Here is a 16,577-nt window from a genome sequence, read left to right as displayed (position 1 = left end):
ATTATTCCATTCCATAGAAAAATTCCATTCCTTCTTACAGATCCACAGAACATATAAAAGTAATTCTACTTCATTTAAAATGGAATTATTATTTGCATGTTAATAATATTCAATAATTATTTTTTTAAATTAGTACGTGAAGGAATATGCTCATCTCCGTCTCGTTTATACTACCGTTCGAAAATATAAGTACATAAAAAATTAACTGGTCCAAGCAATTATCTCCATCATTTCCTTTCTCACAATTTATACAGGAAAGGGTTCGTACAACTTCGTCTGACATCACGAATAGAAAAAAAAAACAGTCGAACCGCGCATTTGACTAAAAATAGTAATTCTATTTGTTTCAACTGTTTTGCGACTATCGGCTGTTTCGACTGTTTTCAGTCGATAGTTCCCAAGGCTAATTAGAACTAATATTATAGCGTATTAATAAGTAAGACAAGAATTCGTGAACACTAGCTTTTTAAATGTACACTCAGTTAAGCAACCTGTTATTGGGGAATGAAAAAATCTTTTAAGAAAACAAACTTTCTTTTTATTTATAGCGTTTAGGAAACTAACTAACTCTGTCCTAATTTTTCACGTATATTACTATCAGGCATTATTTCATGTTTCTTGTAATTTTCCTTTGAGGCATTGCAAAATTTTGTATTATTTACCTGTCATCTGTTGTGATACTTTTTGGCATTTTGTAACTAGACTGGTTGCATGACGCCAAAATGACTGCATTTATTTTAGGTGACAGGTCCAAAACTTTCAACAGTTTGAGACACAGATGATAGTCTTGCAACCGCCGTGATGTTGCCTTGCAATCAATGCTATTCTATGCTGAAAATGAACTCCGAACGTTTTCAGGCTACTAGGACATTTTTTGCCTTGAACATCGAAATCATTTTGAGATATAAGGCTGGATATTTTTAAAAAAATATTAATTCACTATATAATTGTTGCTCAACTTCGTATCACTTATTATTCGAACATAAGGTAGCTTGTCGCACATTTGAAGTCTTCTCTTTGGCATTGTTGATATTAAAAGAAAAGAAGGTTTTCGCGCACTTGTTATTTGATATAGAGAATCGACCGAGAATCTCGAGAATTTGTTACTAAATAATATCAAATGCGAAATACATTTACAAGGTATTCTCTACCATAAACAGTTACTACATATTTCAACTCTATCCTTGTTTGACATATATATTACAATTTTCACTTGAATTTCACGCTATAGAATCCATGTACCTATCAAAAACCTACATTCGTATGAAATGTAAATCGTGGTCAAGTAATAAAGGCTCAGTGCCAAGAAAATATCTTCGAAAGTAACGTTTAATATATTGTAAATTCTGATCCCGACTTGATAATGGTAACCAATTGTTTTAATCAATGTTCAACATTCTTAAAAATGCACCCATAAATATTTAATAATCAACAACAACGTCGATCATTTATGACAGTGAAACTATTGATAACAACACAAACAACTGTGAAACTTTTTGCTCTATACAAAACTTGATTCATCATAATTCTCAAACTTGTAATATAATATCTTGAATAAATCTTAAAGATTAAGTACCACGTCTAATATACATCATAGATATCCAATTGGTAGAACAGTAGACTGATAAATGTCGGATGAAAGATGAGAATGTGTCCCCTACGTCGATATATCGTATAACTTTAATCCGATACAGTGATCTTCGTTGGTTCAGCTCGTTTGAGCCGTTAATTTAGCGGACCTTGAAATTTATTATAGTTCCAGCCGAACGAAATTACCTAATTAAAATAAAGTGTCCTTCTTGTCTTGCCTCGTACTCTTCGGTTTTTTTATTCCATTTTTTTTTCGCTTCCAGTTCGAATACGTCGATTAATTTAACGGAATAAGAACAAAACAGGTCGAATTTGCTTATCCGAAAACGAAAAACTATTAAAACACGTTTAATTATTTGCCGTTTAGTGTGTTCTCAATGCTTGGCATGTGTTTCGATGAAATATACATCAGTTTTTGCCTCAGTTTGGTAACCGTTATTTCCGGATGCCTCTACTCTGTTCGCCCATTCGACAAAAACAAAGAGTTATACATTATTCACCAGTACTGAATCATTCTTTTTACATCGAACATATGCCTGCGTTTTCAACTTTATTTATTGTAAATATTACTGGTATTTTGTGTGTTTTTTTTTAACAGTAAAAGCAACGAATTATAAATAGATCATTAAATAACATTATTAATTTTTAATATTATTATTAATACCGTAACATTAATTATATATTATTAATTATTCATATTAAGAACGAGTATTATTATGGTATGTATAGTATTAAACTATTCAAGTAACTAAGAAAACTAGGGATGTTTTTATTGCTTTATTTTTCTAGAGTGTTAATGAAGATGACTAAGTGAATATAATTAAATGCTAGACAAATAAGAGGACATTTAAATAAATACTTGTTTTATTTGGTGCTAATGAAGGCGGTGACATAATATGTCCTATAATGTGGTATCATTGTTTTCGATCAAACTAAATGAGCCCTAAAAACACATTGTATTAGGTATTCTGAATTCCAGAATTTATTCAATTTATTATATGTAAACCACTTGTTAAAATAATGTGAAACCTAGGGTCGTATCAGGCAAGGCAACAGAAATATTCTACAAAGATTCCAAGATAGGGTACTGCTAGTTATTGTTGATGCTTCATGGTGCATTCGAAATGACAATCTGCCCAACGACCTGAAGCTAGAAACTGTCGATAACGTTTTCAAGGATTATAGCCCAAGATGTTCTCCAGCTCTTAAATAATGATTCCGACTTAGTCAGAAGATCAAGGAGGCTATTCGTCTCTTTTTCTCGCGTTCGGTCCTGAATATAAGGTTAAGTATTTTGACAATGTTTTGGCAGATTCTTATATTAGCTTTTGCTTCCCCTTGTTTCACTCCTCGTTACACAAACTGAACTGTTCATGTCTACTGTAATTATAGAAATTGTAAGAACTATTAAAGGACCTAAGGCTAATTAAATCACATTAGAAAAGTTTTATCGAAACATTCAGATTTCTTACTAAAAATCGCCATATTTTTTTTCCAACACCCAATATACTTTTCCCTCGAAATTCACTTAATTCAACTGTAGCGACCGTCAGATGTTTCGAATTTTCCCGCAATTATCAGCAGCCCACAGATCTACTCGAGGCGTTGCACATACCTGAAGTTAGCACCCACGGTGAGGTGGCAACAAGTGGTACTGACAGAGGGTACGACGTGGCAACCTCGGGTGGTGAAGCTAGGGGATGACGCGACGCCTCGATGTTCTTTCCGTTCCCGACTCTGAGAGTGATCAGACGTGCCACTGTTCTTAACATCTGAAGGTAACTCTGCCACGTGCATTTCTTTATTTTTATATTCATATAGTGTGAACTTGTTTAGTGTATAATATCTGGTTTAGTGTTTAATATCGGGTTTAATGTTTAATATCGGCTCGTCAAAAATTAATATTTCTTCCGCATATAATTATAATCCCTTTGTACTAAAATAAATCATCGAAGATATTGTCTTTATCTAACCGCACCTGTACCCTAAATTGGTGACCCCGACGTGCGACATCGTGTTATATTCCACATTTTGTATTTTTTTTCTGGTTTATTTTCGATTCTTGAAGGTTTAGTTATTTTTTTTGGTTTGCGACGCCATTTTGTTGTTTGTTTATTCGTTGTAAAGCATCATGTCGGCTTCAAACGTCAGATTGCCTGCGTTCAATCCGAACGATCCAGAGATGTGGTTCCTGCAGGTCGAGTGGACCTTGAAACACGCAGGGATAACCACGAGTGCCGAAAAGTTTGAGATCGTAGGGGCAGCACTGGACCCCATCTATACTCAGGAGGTGCGCGGCCTCTTATTTAATCCCCCACCGGAAGCTGAAGATCCATTCAGCAAATTAAAAGAGGCGCTTCGAGAATGCTTAGGGTTGTCAATCCAGAACCGGACACGGCAACTCCTCGAACGGGAAGAAATCGGTGACCGCACCCCGTCCCAGTTTCTCCGTCGGTTACAGTCATTAGCAGGGGACGCAGCGGGCCAGGATATCATTAAAGTAATATGGATGAGCCAACTAGACCCCATTACCCGAGCTAGTATCGCGGCGCAGCAAGGGAGCACCAAGCTGGAAGACCTGGCGAAAATCGCTGACAACATCAAAGACTCCATAGGCTCGTGGCGGCCAGCAGGCGGTACGGCACCGACGAATAATTCAGGGAGCCAATTGGCGGAGGAGTTCGCGCGGTTGAGGCTGCAGATTCACGGGCTGCAAGCCAAAGTTGACGAGGTAGCAGAGCACCAACGCGCGTCGTTCCGTACCCGGGCATCGTCGCGCTCGTCAAGTCGTGGCCGATCGTCATCGCGCTCTTCAAGTCGCGACCGGTCTCGGGTTCGCGGTGGCGAGCTCTATGATGGTTTGTGCTGGTATCATTACAATTACGCCAAAAGGGCACGGAGGTGCAGACCGGGGTGCCGTTACGATAGAAGCCCAAGCGCGAATGCGGGAAACCAGCCGGGCGGTCACTAATGGCGGCAAGTGACGGCCATCATATCGCGCGCCGCCTGTTCGTCAAAGATCGGAACAGCAACCAGGAATTCCTGGTGGATACAGGAGCGGATTTGTGCGTGTTTCCGCGGCGGTTGGTGAACGGACATCGGAAAAAAACGAACTACGATCTGACTGCGGCGAACGGCAGTATCATAGCGACGTATGGTTTTAAGACAATGACGTTAAACCTCGGTTTACGACGCGATTTTCCATGGAGTTTCGTTATCGCGGATGTGTCGCGGCCTATTATCGGGGTTGATTTTATTGTTCATTACGACCTCTTAGTTGATCTGCGAAATAGGAAATTGGTGGACCGGAATACGCGCATGACTGTCAACGGGAGACAACCGCAGTACGAAAATGTCGCGAGTATAAAACTCATAAACAACAGTTCGCGATATCACGACATCCTTCAGAAGTTCCCGGAAATCACTCGACCCGATGGAGCGTGTAAAACGGCCGCCGTAAAACACGCGACGGTACACCATATAAACACGACTCCCGGACCTTCAGTAGCTGCGAAACCACGACGCCTGGCTCCAGACCGACTAAGAGACGCCAAGAGGGAATTCGAGACCATGTTGAAACTAGGATTATGCCGCCCGTCACAGAGTAGCTGGTCTTCTCCGTTACACATGGTCCCCAAAAAAGGCGACGAATGGCGTCCTTGCGGCGATTACAGAGCGCTCAACGCACGCACCATCCCAGACCGATACCCTGTTAAGCACATTGAAGACTTTACACAGACACTCCACGGGAAAAAGGTATTTTCAACCATCGACCTAGTCAGAGCATACCATCAAATACCCGTGGCGCCCGAAGATGTCCCGAAAACCGCCATTACAACTCCTTTCGGGTTGTATGAATTTACCGTCATGGGTTTCGGTCTTCGAAATGCAGCACAGACCTTTCAACGGTTCATCGACGAGGTACTTTTGGGACTTGATTTTTGCTATGCCTACATCGACGACATCCTGGTGGCATCAACAACAGAGGAGGAACATCGGCAACATCTTCAAACTCTGTTCGAGCGTCTGCAGCAATATGGCATGGTGATCAATCCCAGTAAATGCTGTTTTGGACTAGCCGAAGTTCACTTCCTCGGATATCGGGTCTCAGAAAAAGGGACCGAGCCGCTCCCAGACAAGGTGGTTGCTATACGGGAGTTTGGACGGCCAGAAACGGCTAGAGGGTTAAGACAATTTCTGGGTATGATTAATTTTTATCGGAGATTTATACCCAGAGCAGCCAGAACCCAAGCACCGCTCAACGAACTCCTGAAGAACAACATCAAAGGAAAGACACCGATTAAGTGGGATGATGCAACAGAAAAAGCATTCGAGGAATGCAAAGATCAGCTTTCCCGAGCAACCTTACTGGCACATCCAGAACCAGGGGCAGAAATATCACTGGTATGCGACGCTTCAGACTACTGCATTGGAGCCGCCCTACAACAACGCGCAGGAGACCATTGGAAACCGCTTGGTTTCTTTTCAAGAAAACTTAACCAAGCGGAGTGTAAATACAGTGCGTACGATCGTGAATTACTAGCGATCTACAGTGCTGTGCAGCGGTTTCGTCATATGATAGAGGGACGCCACTTCACGATACTAACGGACCACAAACCGCTGACATTCGCATTCCGTCAGAAGACCGACAAATGTTCTCCGCGCCAGTTCCGGCATCTCGATTTCATTAGTCAGTTCACCACAGACATTCAACATATCTCCGGGCAGGATAATATCGTAGCTGACGCACTTTCCCGCATCGATGAGATTACATCACCAACAGTCAATTTCGAGGCCTTAGCAGCATCCCAGGAACGAGACGAGGAGTTACGGAGTTATTTGGAAAATGATAACACGGGCTTGGACATGCGAAGAGTTCTCATCCCCGGCTCAACTACAGCGGTATACTGCGATGTCAAGACACCAACCGCTAGACCATTTCTAACAAAAGCTTTCCGCAGGGCAGCCTTCAGCGCAATTCATGGGCTGTCACATCCTGGAGTCAGAGCATCAGTACGGCTAATGAAGGAACGGTTCGTATGGCCATCCATCGATAATGATTGTCGCACCTGGGCCCGCGCTTGTATCCAGTGCCAGCAAGCTAAGATCACCAGACACGTCTCTTCTGCGATCGGCACCTTTCAAATGCCATCTCGCCGATTCGAACATGTCCACATAGATTTGGTGGTAATGCCGTATTCCCAAGGTTACAGGTATTGCCTGACGTGCGTCGACCGTTTCTCTCGGTGGCCGGAGGCGATTCCCCTACCAGACCAGGAAGCAGAGACCGTAGCAAGGGCCTTCTACAGCAACTGGGTCGCGCGGTTCGGTGTTCCACTTCGGATTACTACAGATCAGGGCAGACAATTCGAATCTCGACTCTTCCGTTGCCTTAATCATCTCATGGGAACTATGCACCTGCGGACAACGGCCTACCACCCAGCTGCCAACGGTATGGTCGAACGCCTACACCGTCAATTAAAATCCGCGATCAAGTGCCTCCAACCTGACCGCTGGACGGAAGCCCTCCCAACCGCCTTGCTGGGCATTCGTTCTTCGTGGAAGGAGGATCTGCAATCCACTACAGCAGAGATGGTTTACGGCGAACCATTACGGCTGCCAGGCGAATTCCTGGTAACCAACACTAAGGAGGTAGACAACTCCGTCGAGTTCGTGCGCAATTTACGAAGGCAATTCGAGTTGTTGCGACCAGTGGAAGGAACAAGACACGGCGACAACAAGATTTTCGTCTTCAAAGACCTTGCCACAGCTACGCACGTCTTCGTACGTCACGACAGCCCCAAAACGCCACTGCAAATGCCCTACGATGGACCGTACGAAGTAATTTCTCGCAGTGAAAAAGTCTTCATACTTTTAATGCGAGGAAAACAAGTCCCGGTGTCGATCGATAGATTGAAACCAGCATACTGTATCAACGACAACCTCAGACCACGAGAAAGCGATCTAGATGATGACGGAATAGTGATCGTGGCGACGCAACAAAATCCAGACCCCCATTCCCCTCCACAACTGAGACGATCAGCAAGACGGGTTCGATTTCCCGATCGGTATCAGGCGGGGTATCCATAATCAACCCAGGTAGAAATGTCTAATGGTACAGTTTATGGGTGTAGGGTCCTTTTGTCCAGATAATAGTTTTTTTTGTTGTTTGTTTGTTTTTTATTAATCACAAATTAGGATTACGCAATTAGAATTATCGCTAGGATGTCATTCTTTTAATATTACTTTTGTATTAGGTGACATATATCGCTCATCCGGTAGATATAGATAGATGTAAGTTAGATGTTGTTTTATTTGTATCGAGATTTTTATTAGGTTAATACAGTATTACGTAGGTAATATAGGTAAGGTATTAGGGTACGTTTGTAGGTAATTGTATATTTGTATTCGTATATGTAATCTGTATAATCATTGTCGGTAAAATTCTGGTGGGGGAGTACTGTAGCGACCGTCAGATGTTTCGAATTTTCCCGCAATTATCAGCAGCCCACAGATCTACTCGAGGCGTTGCACATACCTGAAGTTAGCACCCACGGTGAGGTGGCAACAAGTGGTACTGACAGAGGGTACGACGTGGCAACCTCGGGTGGTGAAGCTAGGGGATGACGCGACGCCTCGATGTTCTTTCCGTTCCCGACTCTGAGAGTGATCAGACGTGCCACTGTTCTTAACATCTGAAGGTAACTCTGCCACGTGCATTTCTTTATTTTTATATTCATATAGTGTGAACTTGTTTAGTGTATAATATCTGGTTTAGTGTTTAATATCGGGTTTAATGTTTAATATCGGCTCGTCAAAAATTAATATTTCTTCCGCATATAATTATAATCCCTTTGTACTAAAATAAATCATCGAAGATATTGTCTTTATCTAACCGCACCTGTACCCTAAACAACTATTTATAGTCCATCAATTATTACACCACAACAACCGCCGATAAAACATAAATCATGTAAAACTGAAAGGGGAATCGACCAAAGAGAAACATAAATTTTTTTCTGGATGAAAATAATTCCGCTTTTCGCCTGTGATGGAAAAATAAAAGGAATCCATTGTGTTTTACCGGGACCGCAGAACTTTGAAATGTAGATATCCGAGAAATCAAGGTAACCGAAAAAAATATCTATGCCCCTCTATCGATTGGAGATGGGAGTAGTTGTTGGTGCCGCTGTTGCTGTTTCTTGTCTAAAAAACAATCCCCTTCTGTAGATTCGGAGAAACTAGAAGCGGACGGGCGTCGAGACGTTAAATTTTAATTAGACAATTTTCCTTCGGCTAGCGCAATAATAAATTTTAAGGTCCATTAAATTAAGTTTCGGAAGGGAGCTCGCGAGGAAGCATCAACTCAGCCGGATAAAATTTGTCGGCTTGTTGAGATAAAACCGGTATCAGTTTATTTCTCTAGCTAAATATATATTATTAAAACTGCGTAAGGCATAAAACGCCCCGTAACCTGAAAACGTCAATATTCAGTCGTGGGTAAAATGAATCTATTCATATTACTTTTCAGATCGTCAAAGAGGACACGTCCTCTAAAAATTCTCTTAAAATGAAACTACTTTCAGTTTAGTTTTACGTTTACAGGTCTCAAGAATGTAACTAACTGAATAATTCTGTACTAAAGTATACCTAGTTCCCTATTATATATGTTTCCATATTAAATATGTTTCCTTCTCATTTTATAGCTTAGATTCATTCCATCTATTTGGCCAAATTTTTGTTTTTCGAGAAGAGAATGACTGTAAACATTCACCAAAATGATGACAGAGACTTCTAGAGCAAAACTGAAAATAATTTGTAACTAATGAAATGGCCAACAATAGTAAGGAATGAGCTTGATAGGAAAGTGAACCGGAATCTAAATATTTAAATAAGCTAACAAAAATAATGGATCGCCGGCTTGGTGGCGCAGTGGTAAAAGCAACAGGACGGTCCTCCTACTGTTACGATAGTCGCGGGTTCGAATCCTGCTGGGGCACAGTCCTAAATTTTTGTTTGTGATTGTCCTAGACAAGAGTGCAACATCCGACAAGAAGAATGATCCTAGTCAGGCCAGTAACCAGGCTGGGTAAGACCGTATGTGTTCTGGGATGACTTCTAAAGTTGGTCACTCGCCAGTCGGTAGGCTTAATGCCGAGGATCGTGGTTCGGAGCCCACGTTAAATTGTAGGGCCAGTCCAGATAAACTCCTAGTGGGTAAAAAGGGACTTTAAAATATATATGTAAATAAAAAGAATGGATCAAATTCGTGAAGAAATAATTAAAAATAAAGGAGTCCTTTTGATTAACTAAGGGTTAGTCTAAAGTTTAATTTTACGAAGAGTTGAGGGTAATAACTTTTTTAAATTTAATAGCTAAATGTCCGAACTTTTGAATGATAGTGTATATATAAAAGATACAAAAATGATCAAAAAGACGTTGATGAACAAACATTTTTTTAAAGATCGCTCTATCCGTCTTCCCCGTCCTGCTCACTCTCTGTCCCTCACAATCTGTCTCGCAAATTACAAAATCCCTTTGTGGCCATATCATTACCATTCTCTTTAGAGTACGCCTTTACGTCACTCAGTCCTGTGCACCAACTAAATCAAACTGGCGGCGGCCTGGCTAGAGGGACACGAGAGAGGAAAAAAGACTATTGAAATTTTAATTACATAATTTTCCTCACCGTCGAAGGACCGCCTAAAATAATGAGATTTTTTAAGATTTTTTGTCCGAGATTAAAAGCCCTATATTTCCCCTGATGATTTTTATCGGTACACGGAAGTCCAACGCATTATAGGCTGACGCAAGTAACGTAAGTGTAATTACACTTAATTATAAGGTGCGCAGGAATATACAGGTGGCAGAAAAAACATATTTTTTATTATTTATTATAGCAAACTAGCAAATTAATACTAATAAGCTATTTGTGTTTATTATAATGTGCTACAGTTGCTACACTTTGGGCTAAACATTTATGACACTTACTTACTAAACCATCATTATCTAGGAGCTGCAGAACTTCAACATTGATGTACAGATGGAGTCAGTCTTTATGTCTTTGGTCATAGTCTTTGATAATGTTATCGATGGTCTTTACCTTCAGGTCCATATGAAGATTATGGTTACGAATATAACAAGGCGCATCAACAATACTTTGCAGTACCTTGTTTTGGAATCTTGGTAGGATGTTACTATTGTTTTGGACGCTACAACCCAAGAATTGAACACCATAAGTACACACTGGTTTTAAAACTTGTTGGTGAAGGAAAATCTCATTATATACTGACGGAATTGAATACACAATAATCAGTACATTTCTTGAGTAGACTCCTAACATATTATTTTGTCTATCGCCTGTATAGCTCAATTGACAGTAATGTGGAAAAAAATTAAATGGTTGAATCCTTTTTATTTCGCTCTTTCCGCTTCAGTCATCCTCCTCAAAAATACCCCCATTCTTTTTCCACTTGTCTCCAATAACCAAAATAAAGTTAATCGAACGGTATTCATTCTCCTGATGGCCATGCCTATCAAGTAACCCACATTCTTAAAATGATAAACTCCTTATTTCATCGAGAGACATTTATGCTACATGCATTACGTTATACATTATGCATTACAAAGACTCCAGTAAATGGAGTCCGAATTTTAAATTTGTGTAGCTAATAAGCGTATTTTGGTGTACCGATCCGCCTATTGATCAGCTCGACTTCCACACAGTTGTGGGAATATTTACAAAGTCACTGGAAAACAGTGGAGGCCGAATACTTACTCGAAATATTGTTATTAATTACTCCGAATTTTTATAAAAAAGAATGATATTTCGTAGCAAGTAATTAAACAGTGAGTGACCAATTTTGATCAATTTTTTATATGTCCTAAATATTTTTAACTTATTTTAATTTAAATATTATTGTCTGCATTGTGGCGAACTGGCATCGTGATCATTCAGCCAATATAAAGAAACCTTATAAACATACTAATATTCTTTCACAGGTGTCAACACTTATCCAACAAAACTGATTTAACAATTTTCCATATTTTTTACCTTTTATGTAAACAATGGCCTGTAATGATGTTTTTCACCAAACAAGAAGAACATTTTGCATAAAAATTTAGTAGGCATCAGAAGAGTTTTCTCTTTTCTAATTTTCCTGTCGTTATTTTCAATCACATCCCATCCCCACTTGCTTTGCACCGTTTGTCTCCAATAATCAAAATAAAGTTAAACAATATTTCTTCTCCCTGCGGCCTGTCTTATCAAGTAACCCACATTCCTAAAGTGATAAACTCGTTATTACATCATTATTAATTTAAAGAGAACATTGTAAATGCTGAGCGATCCAGTATTCGTATTCTGAGGACACTTTAGTCCATCTAATTGGACGGAAAATGGCCATCCCTTACGAGCCGGACCACCGGCTCGGATTTTGTATAGGTCCGGTTTTCGAATCGAAGGGTGTGGATGACACGGGACCGTCATTAATATAACACCGTTATCTTTGAAAGGAGAGGCGACCGTATTGAAGGGGACCGTTTGAGTTAAAATGTGTACACTATCGAGGCCCTAGGTTTTGTGATTGCACGAACATCGTCCGCTCAGTAATTGACAAGAAATATGACGAAATAATTGCAAACGTCTTTTACAATGTGTTATTTTTTATCTCCCAAATCAGAGATATACAAACAAATTCAGGCATTGAACTAAGGCGCAGACTCGAAAGAACCAAACGTTGTAATCTTGTAACACCTAAAAGTGCTACTAAATTATAATTTATTAGAGACTAAGTAAAGGCCAATGGGTCTTTCTAGATAAGTACTTAGTTTTAGGTCACTGTAGCGACATATCGTAAGATAGTCTGTAAAAAACAATAAAAATAAATTAATAAGTTGGAAAAAATATGAAAGACCATAGCGTAAAGCAGAGTTTGGTTGTATAATCTGATAATTTGTGTAATAAAATAGTACTTCTTTTACATTAAATCTATTTGCCTATGTATTATTCATAAACTACTAATAGGGAGTTAGTAGGGAATAAAAGATTGACTTCTATTAATGTATTAATGTCCATAATATTCATTTCCGCATTTTCATCTTCTTCTGAATTATTTATGATTAGTTCTTCGCTTAGTGGATCGACAAAATTATTTTTAAAAAATCTTTCCTAAATCGCTTTTATTTGTTATTAATTTTTCAGCTTTTTTCGTTTTAGGCGTTCTAAATAAGTTTTTTTTTCTCTAATCCTTGGATTTCAGGGTTGGTGAATAAAATTAGAGATAAAAACAGGGACTGACTGATGTTAAATACACCGTTGTATCTTAACATATTTGAATTCCGTATGTCGATATAGGTTTATACACATGCACAGGTTTACTGTCGTTAATTTTTGTTTTCCAGGTTTGGATCCAATTATTTATGTTGCCACTTGCCTGTTGCTTTTTCCGTATTATTTTCAACAGTAAGAATCATCAGCAAATGTAACTAAGGTGAGGTTTTCCTCTTGTGGTATATCACAGGTATGAAGTGGGTAAATAATTACAATACACTTGCTTGTGGTACACCTATTTTAACTTATTTTATTGTGGAGTAGGCTTCCTCTTGTTTAAAATAAGATTTTAATAGTTCATTGTGAACATATTATATGGTTTGCGATATTTCTTTAGATCCTAAGCAGAAACCCAACTTTAAACCCAATACCAGCCCGAAGTTTGATTGTAATTCCGCTGACTAATACCTTCAGAATTTCAACGTAAATAAACTTAAACAAATAACCGAACAAGGGCCGACTAATAGCCAATCTCTCCAATCCCAACCCATAAACTACCGCAAGTGGTTTCGAAGTCGTCTTCGCAAAGCGCTGACCACACTCTCACGGTCATATCCATATTCCGAGGGATAGTAAGGGCAAACGGGCGCGGAACGACCATCCCTTGCTGACCGCCAACCCTGACCGGAAAACGCTAACAAAATTCGGAAAGTCATTAATATTATAGGGCTTATCGGGCCATCGTTCCCGGAGCCTCACTAAGTGTCCGACCGGTCCCTAAATTTTCTTCGACCCTGTAAATAAAACTAGACTACGGCGGATATCAGCGCGGACCAAACATTAAATTTACAAGCAGAGCTCGATGATATTAAAATCAGATTAAGTGAAATACAGTCGGACCTTTTATGAGTCTAGCGGTCTAATTGGGTTTTGTCGAGGCAACGGTCGGTCTACAGGTGATATTACTGCTGAAATTCATTAGTTTTATGCGGAATAACCATCCCATAAACGCCTCTATATGAATTAGTTATTTATTAGCTGACGCGGTTTTACCCGGAATGTTCCGTACCCTTAGTTCAACCGTTTAAGAATATGCCCGTAAGAGCATTTTTCAACATTTAAATTATTTTTGGATATATAACTATTTTTTCAAATAAATTTGAACGATACAAACAGTTGTTTAAAACTCTCTTTTGAATTAATTCTGTTTATTAATTAGGTTTTAAGTAGTGTTGGGAACTATCGAATGAATCGACCATCGACTGTTTAGTAACTGATTACTTTTTACTATCGTCTGTTTCAGTCGCTATTTTTGGTTCGACTGATTTTACTACTTTTTACCAGCGACTGTTTCAGTCGACTGTTTTCAGTTGCTATTTTTAACCCGACTGATTTTGTTACTATTTACTATCAACTGCTTCAGTCGTGTACTTTTAGTTACCATTTTTGGTTCTATTATTTCATTCGACTGATTTTTAACGTTCTGGCTCTATCGACCTAACCGCGACCTTGACAAAAATGTACCCAATTTATGCTTACATAGATTTATATGTAATATATACAGTTTTATGATTTTTTTGGTAGTTTGCTTTCAAACAACAATATATTGTATATATAATATAGCAGCATTTTGGAACGATATTTTTCAAGATTGTTAATGGAATAGGGTAAAAAGATTAAAATTCTGAATGATAAATAGTAAAATACTTTTGACTGTTTTTATTAGCAACAATAGGTAATATTTCGATTACTCTCCCGATTTTTGTTAAGAATTGAGATGAACTGCAGAACTATCCATCAAATATATGTATATATATATATATATATATATATATATATATATATATATATATATATATATAATAGAAAGTTTTTAAAAACAATATATTACATATTATTTATTATATCAATCTAATATATATAATATAATTGTCATAATATAATTTATCTTCTGCAAACACAAACTTTTTCGTCGTTACAATGGCCTCCACGTCGGCCCAACTGCAAACAATGAGCAGCACAAGCGGAATCGTTCAGCTTTATTCCAAAAGCTTCAAAACTCAGCAGGTCACAGGTGGCTCTTTTGACACGGCCATGTTCTGAAACTACACCACAAATTGACCTCTTTATTTCGAAAATCATTGCGTTTTGACTCGTTAATAGAACAAGGCAATTTATTATATAACCATGGTTAAAATCCAACCATCATTATGTAATAATGATAATATCTATTTATGAATTAAAAGAAGAAGGAAATTATTTATATATTCATACTAACCTTGAATCAGTTCCTCCTCAAATTCACTCACTGGAGCACTGTTGACGCTCAGAACCAACACGGCTAACAATCCGAAAAATGCGAACTTGAACATAGTTATTTACTAAAAAGAACGATTTAAAGGCAAGCCAGCTAAGATGGATCTGTGTGGAGATCGCTACAGTTACTTACTTTTATACGAATTCATATCAGAACAAACGCATGGTAAATATAAACAGTTGCATAGCAAAGGGGAAACACTGTTTCCACTTTTTAAATACTGTTATCAAATTTCAAAGAAACATCAACAAACAAAGTAAAACTACGAGTAAATCCAACTATCCCACCAATAAATTAAAACAGATTACAGAGCAGTTAATTTTTATTGTATTATATTGATATTTGTGGATGTAACAAACGTAATACAAACTCGAATATACAGTTCTTAAGTAGCCTTCTTGAGATACCAGACATATCTCGAAGTGGTTCAGTTTATTAAGTTAGTTTAAATAATACTCAAAAGGATCTAAGACTGGTAAGTACGAGCGTAATAAATTCCTATTAGGTTTCTCGAAAAAATATTTATATTGTTTGGCAGAATATTATTTTAATATACCCAAGTATTAATATTGATCTTAATATCCAGACCAAACATCTTTCGTTTCCTTCAGAGTACTAGACTTAGAAATTATCGATATTTTTTGTTATATTCGGAACCAAAAACCTTTTTCTGCTATTTAGAATTACGAACCTAAAATCTATATTATCATGTGAGCACAATGTTTTGTTGAATTGCAATGATCATGTTCTGAAGCTATATCGTAAATTTATTGATCCTACTTCGAAGATTAGTGGTTTTATAACAACAAACAGTATTCAAACGATATTTAATTATAATTGAAATAACGATTAATTAATGTTTTAATTCGCGAACAGTATTCAATGAGATAATGTAAAATTTTATAATGTCTGGAAACAGTTGTTTCTTTTACGGTTGTTTGAGACTTTAACCTGGGTTTTCGTCTAATAAGTTTTGCATTTCAGAGAATTCGAACATTATTGGTTCTCCTGGTCGTTCCTTATTACTGCCATCAAAATCAGCACTGTTAAATCGTTTAAATTAAAACCCACAATTATTTTATGGCGGAGAAACATGGCCATAAGTTACTAAAACTATTGGATGAGCTACGCCATCAGATTTATTTCATCAAGCAATAAAAGTAATGAATGTTGTAAATATAATTTTGAGCATTCCCCAATTTAGCATCTGTATATACCCAGTATGTTTATTAAAAATCGCAAATTAAAATATATGCAAGCATCTAATATTTTTGGATAAGGTATTAATTTTAACTGAAGTATTAATAAGTATTAATTATTATATACTATTATCATTTTATTTAGCAAAATCAACAATCTGTATATTTTATTAATTTTTTGACTGAGGTTATTTAAATT

At 38.0% G+C, this 16,577-nt stretch overlaps 2 protein-coding genes across 3 annotated transcripts in view; both read right to left on the bottom strand.

The window, feature by feature from the left end:
- Nucleotides 1–16,577, bottom strand: part of beat-IIIc (beaten path IIIc) — a 446,098-nt gene that overhangs the window by 147,007 nt on the left and 282,514 nt on the right. The window lies entirely within an intron of this gene.
- On the bottom strand, nucleotides 14,748–15,305 carry LOC143205109 (defensin, isoforms B and C). The gene is made up of 2 exons (XM_076418190.1): nucleotides 15,141–15,305; nucleotides 14,748–14,967 (listed from the first exon to the last, which is right to left on the bottom strand). Exons 1-2 carry the CDS (start codon nucleotides 15,232–15,234, stop codon nucleotides 14,807–14,809), a joined length of 255 nt encoding a protein of 84 aa, XP_076274305.1. The 5' UTR covers nucleotides 15,235–15,305; the 3' UTR covers nucleotides 14,748–14,806.

This window comes from Rhynchophorus ferrugineus, unplaced genomic scaffold, assembly GCF_030347505.1.
Source record: "Rhynchophorus ferrugineus isolate W39M unplaced genomic scaffold, kcgeb_rfMv2 rfM11, whole genome shotgun sequence".
Lineage (NCBI taxonomy): Eukaryota > Metazoa > Arthropoda > Insecta > Coleoptera > Curculionidae > Rhynchophorus > Rhynchophorus ferrugineus.
The sequence above is the reverse complement of the archived record's forward strand: the minus strand, read 5'-3'. Positions and strand labels throughout refer to the sequence as shown.

Bases quoted from the DNA above. Each gene is read 5' to 3' on its own strand.
- LOC143205109 (XM_076418190.1), bottom strand. From the start codon at position 15,234: ATGTTCAAGTTCGCATTTTTCGGATTGTTAGCCGTGTTGGTTCTGAGC. The intron at 14,968-15,140 runs GTTAGTATGAAT...TTTGTGGTGTAG, and splicing joins TGAGGAGGAACTGATTCAAG to TTTCAGAACATGGCCGTGTC.